The following is a 12,236-nucleotide window of genomic DNA, read 5'->3' as shown; positions in this document are numbered from 1 at the left end:
ACACGGTCACACAAAGTTGTCAGAAAATCTGATCGTTCTGAACGCGGTGACGTAAAACACGTACATGGGGACTATAAACGGGGCAGTAGCCAATAGCTTTCGTCTCTTTATTTGAGCATGCGTGGCACTTTGTGCGTCGGATTTGTGTACAAACGATCAGAATTTCCGACAACGGATTTTGTTGTCGGAAATTTTTATAGCAAGCTCTCAAACTTTGTGTGGGTCGGATTTCGGATCTGATGGAAAATGTGTGATGGAGTCCACACACGGTCGGAATTTCCGACAACAAGGTCCTATCACACATTTCTGTCGGAAAATCCGACCGTGTGTACAGGGCTTTACTCAGAATACTGTACAAGAAACACAGTACCAAAAGCAATGATTTAACTTTAGTAAAGTGAAATGATTGGTCGTTATTAGTAATTTGTTTTGTTTGCTGCACAGATTTCTCTTATTTTAGAAAAAAAGGGCAAACTTAGTTTTCTTGTCACTTCCTCACTGCTGCACCGGACTATGGTGGGGAGATCTCATTCCACCTTCCATCTTCAACTCAGGTGCAGCGGGCTGAGAGTTTGGCTAAAAACAAAGCCTTTGTTGTGACCAAACTAAGTTCTCTATGTTTTTCTATGGAAAATATACTCAAGGGTACAGAGTTTATTTAACCCTTTCATGACTAAGCCTATTGTTGAAATTTGGTGTTTACAAGTTAAAATCCATATTTTTTGCTAGAAAATTACTTAGAGCACCCAAACATTATATATATATTTTTTATTTTTATATATATATTTTTTTTAGCAGAGAACCTAGAGAATAAAATGGTGATTGTTGCAATATTTTATATCACACGATATTTGTGCAGAGGTGTTTTAAAAGCAACTTTTTGGGAAAAGGGACACTTTCATGAATTTAAAAAAAAACAAACAGTAAAGTTACCCCAATTTTTTTGTATAATGTGAAAGATGATGTTACGCTGAGTAAATAGATACCAAACATATCACGCTTTATAATTGCACGCACTCGTGGAATGGCAACAAACTACGGTACAGGGGGTCCCCTAGTTACAAACATCCGACTTACAAACGACTCCTACTTACAAACGGAGGGAGACAACAGGAAGTGAGAGGAAATCTACCCTAGGAAGAGAAATTCACTCCTGTAAGAGTTATTATGCGGAAAAGGTACCTCCACTGATGCTTTATCACCAAGGCTTGTTTCCGCAACAACCCAAAATTTTCAAAATCCAATTGTCATTGGGACAGAAAGTGAGGTGAAATCTTCTGAAGAGGAGCACAGACAGCAAAACAAACATTACAGGGGTGTTAACCCTTCCCTATGCTATCCAAAAAGCTTAAAAATAGTTTTTTTGGCTGGAGCTACACTTAAATAATGTACCTGTTCTGACTTACAAACAGATTCAACTTAAGAACAAACCTACAGTCCCTAACTTGTTTGTAACCCGGGGACCCCCTGTACCTAAAAATCTCCATAGGCGACGCTTTAAATTTTTTTTCTACGGTTACCAGGTTAGAATTACAGAGGAGGTCTAGTGCTAGAATTATTGCTCTCGCTCTGACAATCACGGTGATACCTCACATGTGTTGAATACCGTTTACATATGCGGGCGCGACTTCCGTATGCGTTTTCTTGTGGGCGCTTTAAAAAAAAATTTCTTATTTATTTAATTTATTTTTATATTAATAAATTAAAATTTGATCACTTTTATTGCTGTCACAAGGAATGTAAACATCCCTTGTGACAGTAATAGGTGGTGACAGATACTCTTTATGGAGGGATCGGGGGTCTAAAAGACCCCCAATCCCTCCTTTGCACTGCAAAGTATTCAGATCACCATTTTTGGTGATTCTGAATACTGTATATTTTTTTAAAACCGGCACCATTGGCAGATGAGTAAACAGGAAGTGACGTCATGACGTCGCTTCCGTGTTTACTATTAGGAGGCTGGAACAAAGTCACTCACTGCTTCATTCCAGCCTGTCCCTACCTGCCAGAGGCGGCGGATTTGTCATCGGACCACCCAATGGAACGGGAGGCCCGGAAAGAGCGGCGGGAGGCGGCGGGAGGGGGGACGTCCCCTCCCGCTCCTCTGATATAACAGCCGAGCGGCTTTTAGCCGCATCGGTTGTTATACCAGGAAAGCCGATCACTGGCTCTAAAAAACAGTACCGGGATGATGCCTGCAGCTGTACCGCGATGATGCCTGCAGCTGTGAGCATCATCCCGGTATAACCCTAGAAAGCGGAATACGCACATCTGCGTACTCTCGGCGGGAAGGGGTTAAGCTCTTTTTTGAGTTCTCCAGATTCTGTGTAGATATATGGACATCAATCAAGGAAATATATCAAGGAAACTAGAGCCTCTGTGATAGCCAAGATCTTAGCTTGTAACAGTTGTGATGTGTGATTTGGGTTAGATTTTTTTACCAGAATCATAGACAGCAGTGAGGACCCAGCAATAGTACTTTGCCTTCACTTTGACATGAATTGTTGTTTGCTTTTCTAATTACTATTGAAATGAGAAATTGTTTGCTTTATTGTTCTAATATGCATGTGTGTGTCTGTGTGTATGTGTGTGTTTGGGGGGTTATATATCAATAATTGCATATTTATATTATGGAACACAATCTTAGCTCAGCTTATTTAGAGACAAGGTTGGTTCTGCTTTTCAGATATATTAAAAAGTCTAGTTTATCTTAATAATTTAACTAGAAAAATTAAATAATTTAATTTGGCCATTGCAATACATTAGGGGGGGGGGGGGAGCATGGCACTAGTCATTTTTAACACAAAGCTACTAATGCTGAGCTTGATGTCCCAACCTGAGTTGCCTCATACTACCCTCCATGGCCCTAAAACTTCAACCCTCGCACTATCCTTTCCTTCCCCAACCCCAACCATTGAGGTATGTAAACTTAACCCCATTTTGCATACTTAATTCCCCTGTGCTGGCATACTTTGCCCTGACTGAAGACCAACTCCTTTGTAACAAAATATATAAGCACTGTTAGGAGCATTAGATGCACTTCTACTTCTCAGCTCACTCCCCATCCACTCTCTTCTGCCCCTCCTGAGGAACAGGTGGGCAACAGGCTCTTCTCTGGAGACAATGGCCCCTCTGCTCCCATTAGCCAACTGTGGCCACTCTCATCAGCCCAGCCTGCTCTTCTGTTGCTGGGCATAAGGCCCCTTTTGCTTCTATTGGGCATTAGTGGCAGTACCTATTCTACCTCCTTTGACCTAATTGGCCATGTGGCCTCCAGTGTTGTATTCGAACATTACAATCCCAGGTCTTGTAATGTTTAAAACAAACAAGCTCAGGGTTTTTTCTATAATGGCCACTATGATAGCCATTGAACCTTGATTCTGTTCCAAGTAGCTTGCCTGGAATCCAGGCTTTTTTCCGGGAATGCTTTACTGTCTGCTGTCTGCCCTGGCCTTGTCCTGTCTCTTGATTACATTTATTGTCTGCTGTTAGACTTCCTCAAAGGAAACTGTGATACAGTCCATACCTGATACTCTTGAAGACCAAAGGGACTCATTTTCTTTTCCCCGCTCAGTCCCTCCACCCAGCCACAAACAAAAGCTTTAAGCTCCGGGGTCAACCAAGTACGGGTAGACCTGTTCACCTTAAGCTATATGCTCTTACTTCTAGTAGAGGGGCTAGCATTATAAGCAAACAGTTGTCTCTAGGATTAACCTGTACTTTGTGCATGCTGTACAAAGTAATATCTTTGTTTTAGAGCAAGGAGAGTAAGGGGTACTTTCAGTATTTTCTCAACCCCATGTTTGCCAACAGGAACCCCCCCCCAAATTATTGTGTAAGTTCAAACACATTAATAGTTTGGATCTTACCCAGGGCTAAATCTATCCTCCAATTCCATGTGCCTATATTTTGGCCTGACAAACAGACTGTTTTGAGAGGAGGCAGACGAGAAAGTCACGTGAGCTTCCATACCCAAGCTTTTCTCTGACTCCAACTTGAAAATAGGCCAGCAAGTGAAAAGCTTGTGCTGCTTGCCCTCCCTGCACTACAGTGAACCTGTTACTTTGCCTTGAATGTGTCAAGGTTTGCTTTCATCCTCTTTGGATTCTTTTAGAATCACCAAAGTCTTCATGATCCCTAATAAAAGTAAAAATATTTTGGGTACAAGTGGATAAAATTTATTTCTGTGCTGCCTCCAGCAATCACTTTCTTTCTTTCTTTCAAAATCTGTCTTTTAAAAAATGCCTATAAGCAAAGTGGATCACTTAGGGATAGATCAATGATCTCTGTAAAAGTTCAATTTCAAAGCTAAAATTAAGTTACCATATGCTGGTCTGTGTGTAGCTTTACACAGCTTAAATTCCTTTTAAATCCATCAATGTATCTAAATTTGTGTGCATGCTTTTTTCTGCTCATTTATATATTAACCAATCATGTACTGTATGTATAATTGTTATTATTATGTATTATCAAGTGCAAAGGAACCCATGGTAATGTACAAAACATCTGTATGCCATACCATTTCTGTATGCATAGCTAAATTTAAACAAAATTTCATACAGATACAACTTTATTTTTTGTCATTTATTAAAAGAGTATTTGCAGATCTAGCTCTTGTCTTGCTGTTATTATCTGCATTGTACATTCTCTGCATAAACACACTAATCTGGCCTGCAAAGTCAATCATTTTATGTATCTTCCTATATTCTTGGTTGAACTTATTCACTGCTCACTTTCCACTGGGCTGGTTTCAATTTTGTTTCACAGCAGTGTGATCATTTACTAAAGGATTAACAATAATTCCCGGAGGATACAAGATTCCTTTTTAACAATGGCCAAGACTTATAACTAGTAAACACCTAATAAAAGAGAACACAATCTTATCTTGTGTTCCCATGTTTCATGTTTATCCATAGACCAAAAAAAAAGTAATGATCTTGAAACTCATTAATAAAAAATTCTTATAACAAATCAAAAAACATCAGGAAGAGCTGCCTGTGTTCCATTTACTCATCCACTAACATCACCTACAATTAGTATATGAAGGAACATTCTGTTCTTTGGCACTGTTTAAGGCAGCGAGTTTGATGCCAGCTGCCCCTCTTGCTGCTTACATGTTTGGCTTGAAGGAAAGGTGTCCAATGATGCACACAACAGTATTCTTGCCTCCTATTTATATAGAGTAAATGAAGGTACTATAATTTCTGTATAGTGCTAAACAATTTCATATAATCTGTACCCCTGTATATCTCCTATCAACCAAAACAGGTGTAGACCACAGCAGAATATATGTAAATTGGCAGTCAGAGATCAGAAGGAATCAATGAGCCTTATCTAAAAAAGTGTATGTACTTATGCTGGCACATTGTTCATATAGGATTAGGGAAATTGTAGCAACACAGTGTTGATTACACTCCTGCAATACACACAGACATGTATGCACAGGCTCCAATGTACGTATGGTAAATTTGCTAATAGTTGTGGTTTGCTGGGCAGTGTAGGTCAGCGTATTAAAGTGTTTCAGCTATGCAGAAACATGCCTATGATGTATATACATGCATACTTTTATGCAAGTTATTAGAACAGAAAGAATGAATGCAGCATTATTTGGTTGTATGGACACACATAGCAAACTAGGACTGAACCATGCATGTGCAATTTGTTTTGTTCCAAATTCGTTTAATGAATTTCAACAAATTAGTTAATTCGGAAATATCAGAATTAATGGAAACCCCTTTTAACAAATTTTTATGAATATTCATAAATTCAGAAATTTGAAATTCGAAAATTCGAAAATTCGGAAATGCGAAATTCGAAAATCCGGAAATTCAGAAATTCAAAAATCCAAAAATAAGAATGAAAATGCAAAGAACAAATATCCAAAAATAAGAACGCAAATTCAAAAAACCCAAAAATCTGAAATAATAACTAACTAATAATAACTTAACTATTACTATTAAATTATAGGTATTGAAATTACCTTTCAAATTTGGCTGTTAAGGAATGTAACGAATATCAATTTATCCAAAGTTATGAATTATCCGAAATAATGAATGCCACATCTAAACTAATGGAACGTAACAAATTATTAATAATAAATAACAATAATAACAATAATAAAAAAATGTTTTATTATTATTGTTATTATTATTTATTATTAATTCTTTCCAGTTCATTTGTTTAGTTGCGGCATTCGTTATTTCGGATAATTTGTAACTTCGGATAAATTTGTATTTATTCACTAACAGCCAAATTTGAAAGGAAATTCCAATACCTATAATTTAATAATTATTGTTAGTTAGTTATTATTTAGAATTTTCGTATTTTTGTTCTCTTGAATTTTTGTATTTTCTTTCTTATTTTCAAATTTTCTTTCTTATTTTCAGATTTTCTTTCTTATTTTCAGATTTTCAAATTTACGAATTTTCAGATTTTCAAATTTACGAATTTTCACATTTCCAAATTTACGAATTTACGAATTTTTGAATTTACAAATTCTCAAATTTCGTATTTACAAATTTATGAATTTCAATCATAAGGAATGACCCAAAAAAATGAAAACTGAATGAAACAAAAACGAAAACGAACACATTTTTCATCAGTGCACATGACTACCATACACATTGAATGCCAATATATGATTTGCTAGATAGGTTCAGGGATTGCATTATCTATGTGCATCTTGTGATGCAAGTGTACCCTGATGATTTATCTCTGCTCTTTTTACTTTTCTTTAGTAATTCAGTATTTGTGACTCAGTATTTATATATTTTAGTTTACAATACTGGAGTTGGGGGTGTAACTTACTGTATGTTAAAACTCATTCCTTTCATAACTCCAATATCCTTCTACAATTCAAAAACATATACAGTATGTTTGTTACCTGATCTTAGTCTAAGCTGCCTTAATGGATGCTGATGTATTAAAATAGGTGTCTATTTTTCCATCCCAGAAATTGGAACTCCCATAAACATTTTAGATACCAGCCTGGCATTTTTCAAACAGCTCCAGATTTTATTTCAACGTATCTACCCCTAGATCTTAAGGAAGTGATCTTGAGCATTTTACCTGAGGACCTTGTTCCATCATCCTCCAAGTTAATGTTGGCCTGTTATTTTCCATTGCTCATAAACATATAGCCCAGAAATGGTTGTCTCCTGCCCCCCCCTCCAATAATGCTTAACCTCCCTGGCGGTATGATTATTTCGGATTTTAGGTGCTGAAAGCGGTACAATTATTTTGCATGGAAATTTGGCGTTCTATATTGTAGGTCTGTAATTCTTAACAATAACACACTTAAATCTGTCCAAACAAGAGTTTAGTAGATATCCTGGGTATGATAAAGTTTGAAACACAAAAACATAAATTATAATATAATAAATAAAAATAAATAATTAAAAAAAAAATTAATAATAAAATAAATTTCCCCATGATTCACTATAGCTCAATTCTGCAAGTGTTCTAATTTACTAGCTGGTCTAAAGCCACTTTTGATGTAAAGGGACACTTTTTGGTTGCTATGGACAATCTCCAGTTTCCAGGCAGAAAGAACAGTATATATAACATAAAACTGCATGCAGGGCATGGGCCAAAGCACTGGGGACAAAAGGGATGTGAAATCATTTCATACAGTACTGTAATCTGTAAGATTACAGTACTGTATGTGTTATGATTTTACACTTTTTTGAATTTGCCGCCAGGCTCCGCCCCCGTGCGTTGCGCCGCTTGCAGGGAACGAAGCCTGGCACGGAGAGGCTTCGGAGGAGGACAGAGCCTGCAGACACAGCGGGGGACATCGCAGGATCCCGGGGACAAGGTAAGTAAAGCCACACCAGGATCCTGCGATGTAATCCCGAGTGTGGCTCGGGGTTACCGCTAATGGTCCTGAACTTTAACCCCGAGCCACACTCGGGAAAACCGCCAGGGAGGTTAATGGCAAAATGCTGTTGATGCTATATTGTAGAGAGGAAAATTGACATACCAGCATAGGTGGGGGGACCTAAAAAAAATCCAAACAGTGTGGTCTCCTTGGCTATAATCCTCCCTGTTGGACTCCTCTCCTATCCCTTCTCTATCCAATTGCCAACCCGGGCCAATTCTGACATATTATATTATATACATATTATACAGCTGTGCTCATAAGCAGAATTTATGATTTATGATTAGCGTTTGAGTGAAGCCATTTATTATCAATTAACTGTATTTACTCTTTTTAAATCATAATGGCAACAGAAACTACCCAGATGACCCTGATCAAAAGTTTACATACCCTGGTGATTTTGGCTTGATAACATGCACATAAATTGAAACAAAGGGGTTTGAATGGCTATTAAAGGTAACTATCCTCACCTGTGATCTGTTTGCTTGTAATTAGCATGTGTGTATAAAAGGTCAATGCGTTTCTGGACTCCTGACAGACCCTTGCATCTTTCATCCAGTGTTGCACTGACATTTCTGGATTCTGAGTCATCGGGAAAGCAAAAGAGTTGTCAAAGGATCTGCTGTGGGAAAAGGTAGTTGAACTGTTTAAAACAGGAAAGGGATATAAAAAGATATCTGACAAATTGAGAATGCAAATCAGCAGTGTTCAAACTCTAATCAAGAAGTAAAAAATGAGGGGTTCTGTTGAAACCAAAACACGGTCAGGTAGACCAACTAAAATTTCAGCCACAACTGCTGGGAAAAGTGTTTGGGATGTAAAGAAAAACCCACAAATAACCTCAGGTGAAATACAGGACTCTGAAAACATGTGGTGCGGCTTTTTCACGATGCACAATAAGGAGTCACTTGACGAAAAATGGGCTGCATGGTTGAGTCGTCAGAAGAAAGCCATCACTATGCAAATGCCACAAAGTATCCCGCTTACAATATGCCAAACAGCACAGAGACAAGCCTCAAACCTTCTGGCACAAAGTCATTTGGAGTGATGAGACCAAAATTTAGCTTTGTGGGTAAAATCATAAACGCTACATTTGGAGAGGAGTCAGCAAGGCCTATGATGAAAGGTATGGAGGTGGATTGCTGATGTTTTGGGGATGTGTGAGCTAAAAAGGCACAGGACATTTTGTCAAAATTGATGGCAAGATGAATGCATTATGTTATCAAAAAATACTGGAGGAACATTTTAATTCATCAGCCAGGAAGCTGCGCATGGGACGTACTTGGACATTCCAACATGACAATGATTCAAAACATGAGATCAAGTCGACCTGTCATTGGCTACGGCAGAATAAAGTGAAGGTTCTGGAGTAGCCATCCCAGTCTCCTGACCTCAATATTATTGATCCACTCTGGGGAGATCTCAAACGTGCAGTTCTTGCAAGACAACCCAAGAATTTCCAGGAACTGGAGGCTTTTTGCCAAGCGGAATGGGCAGTTTTACCATCTGAGAAGATAAAGAGCCTCATCCACAAATACCACAAAAGACTTTAAGCTGTCATTGATGTTAAAGGGGGCAATACACGGTATTAAGAACTGGAGTATGTAAACTTTTGATCAGGATCATTTTGGTAGTTTCTATTGCCATTATGATTTAAAAAGAGTAAACACAGTTGCTTGATTATAAATGGCTTCAGCCAAACACTAATCATGAGTGAAAGAAAAGTTTTTGTGTTATTATTCATATTCTCTAAAAAATGGCTAATACATCATAAATTTTGCCAGGGTATTTAAACTTATGAGCACAGCTGTATATATATTAGCAGAGACCCTATAGAATAAAATGACAAGCTTTGCAATTTGTTATGTCACATAGTATTTGTGTAGTGATTTTTCAAATGCATTTTTTTGGGAAAAAATACACTTTAATTTTATTGCACAGAAACACAATATAATAGCCAATTTTTTTGTAAAATGTAAAATATAATGTTATGCCGAGTAAATAGATACCTAACATGTCACACTTTAAAATTGCGTATACCCGTGGAATGGCACCAAACTACAATACTTAAAATACTCCACAGGCAATACTCTAACATTTTTTACAGGTCACAAGTTTAGAGTTACAGAGGATGTGTGGCACTAGAGTTATTGCTTTTGCTCTAATATTTGCAACGATACCTCACAAGTGTTGTGCAAACACCGTTTACATACGAGTGCAGGATTTATTTTATCAAAAACTATTTTTTACACCGTCTCTTTCATTTTTTTTGTATTAACTTTGTTGCTATCACAAGGGATGAACAACATCACTTGTGACAGCGCGGGCTGTGACAGGTCCTCTTAATGGCAAGATCTGGGGTCTATTAGACCACCCATCTCTCCTCTGGCCTCCAATGCAGCCATTCAGACACAGATAAGTCTGATTGGCTGCTTTTTTGGCTAGGTAAACAGAGAGGTGGAACAGGAAGTGACAAAATCATTGTCACTTCTGGTTCCTGGGTCACAGAGAGGGAGGATCAATATAATTTCCTCTCTCTCTGTCATGTGCCACTTCCACCGCTAAAGCTAATCACATGTACATGGTGTTGTGATTGGCCCAGGTACCATGTGATAGCTGTGAGCCAATCACAGCTCACTGGTATAGAAAGCAGAGCTGTTATGAATGGGATTCATTCATAACAGCTTTGTTTACATTGCGATTATGTGATCTCATAGCTAGTACATGATATCTTGGCCACCGGATACTGAGATCCGCAATCCACTGTGTCCAGTCCTCTAATTGCTAGAGGAATGTGAACCTTCCAGACAGTATTTTTTCCATGGAAGAGGATATTTTAAATATATTCTAACAGACGTGTGATTGTTTAGATGCAAACAGTACATAAGCAGAATATTGCTGTGCAAAGTTGAACATTCATAGATTAAAAAACTATAATGACAAAACAAACCTGTATACAGTATGTATGCCTTTAAGCCAAAGGCAACTTTTATTTTGAGTGCAGCTGAGCAGTTTTATATCTCTTGTTGTGCAGTTGATTGAAACAAAATTGCAGTACAGACTGCAATTTTAAGCCCCAATGGAAATTTTTTAACAGAAGAGTTTGGAAAGACACAAGAAGAAGTATTTATTTTGAGACTGAACTTTTACCATTAAATACATCTGATGAGAACATCAGGGGAATATTCTTGTTACAAAACACACACATTTGCACTAAAAATGCTGAATTGAAATTGCTTTCCCTTCATTTCCTTTAACACATCCTGTAATTATGTACTGATCAACAAAAGAAATCATTTCAGGAACTTCTACCTTGCTAGATAATTTGCTTGTAATGCTCTACTTTACATTTTTTACAGCATTTGTAATTTAAGTAGATTATTAGGTAAATAGGAACTTCATCAGGGGTGTAAGCTAGTAGATTACCCAGAAGACTTCAGCACAAAGAAAAACTTTGGTATGCATACACTCGCAAATTGAAAATTTTATAGTTATATCATTTAATAATGACAACATAATAGTTCACAAATTGAGACTGCATTAACTTTTAACAGTATCAGTTTATCTTGAATTGTTATTATTTACAGTGTGCAGGGTAATTACTTCATTGGTAGGTATTCTAAATGTTTCATTGGTTAAAATGTTTTTCTGTTCTCCCTAATGCCTTCTTAATTTCTTTTTCCCTTAATGCAGCGGTTCCACGCACCAGTGACACTCAGTGCAGTTCTGTTCCTGAGCCAAGATATGGCAAAAGAATTGGTTCTGATTTTTCTGCAGGCTCCATGGTTCGATTTGAATGCAACCCTGGATACCTGCTTAAAGGTTCTAAAGCTATACGATGTCAGACTGTCCCCAATGCTTTAGCACAGTGGAATGACACTGTGCCTAGTTGTTTAGGTAAATGATTATTATTTTTTTTCTTTTTTTAATGTAGAAAATAGCTAATCAACACATTTCCTGTAGAGGGCTAATTTTACATTGTCATTTGTTCAATTAGTTTTATATTGCCTGTACAAATGGAAAATGGCATAATAATCATCGTCTATTGCATTGGCATAAATTTGCATTACTAATGTTGCCTAATAAAATGATTGCTATGTAGCACAGGCTTGCTAGACTATGATAAGCACTGTATATTAGGAACTGACTTTATAAATCATCAGTTGATGTACAAATCAATCCAATACACTATAGACTGCAAGCTTTTTCAGCACTGTTTAATAGACAGGGTAAAGAAATAGCCTTGGAAAAGAATGTCAATGTTTTCTTTTCATAATGAAAATTGCCTTTGAAAGACTGCCTTATCTAGAGCATTCAGTGGGCTCATGTTAATAAAAGCAGATTAGTCCTTTATTGA

General features: G+C 37.3%; 1 protein-coding gene across 1 annotated transcript in view; it reads left to right on the top strand.

The window, feature by feature from the left end:
• The window catches only part of CSMD1 (CUB and Sushi multiple domains 1), a 3,274,537-nt gene that overhangs the window by 2,546,352 nt on the left and 715,949 nt on the right, over positions 1 to 12,236 (top strand). Inside the window, exon 34 of the mRNA XM_073626646.1 lies at positions 11,573 to 11,776. Coding sequence (XP_073482747.1) covers positions 11,573 to 11,776 — 204 coding nt within the window. The remainder of the gene's footprint in view (positions 1 to 11,572; positions 11,777 to 12,236) is intronic.

The sequence above is a fragment of the Aquarana catesbeiana genome, linkage group LG04, assembly GCF_042186555.1.
Source record: "Aquarana catesbeiana isolate 2022-GZ linkage group LG04, ASM4218655v1, whole genome shotgun sequence".
Lineage (NCBI taxonomy): Eukaryota > Metazoa > Chordata > Amphibia > Anura > Ranidae > Aquarana > Aquarana catesbeiana.
Note: the sequence above shows the minus strand (reverse complement) of the source record. Positions and strands in the feature narration are given on the sequence as shown.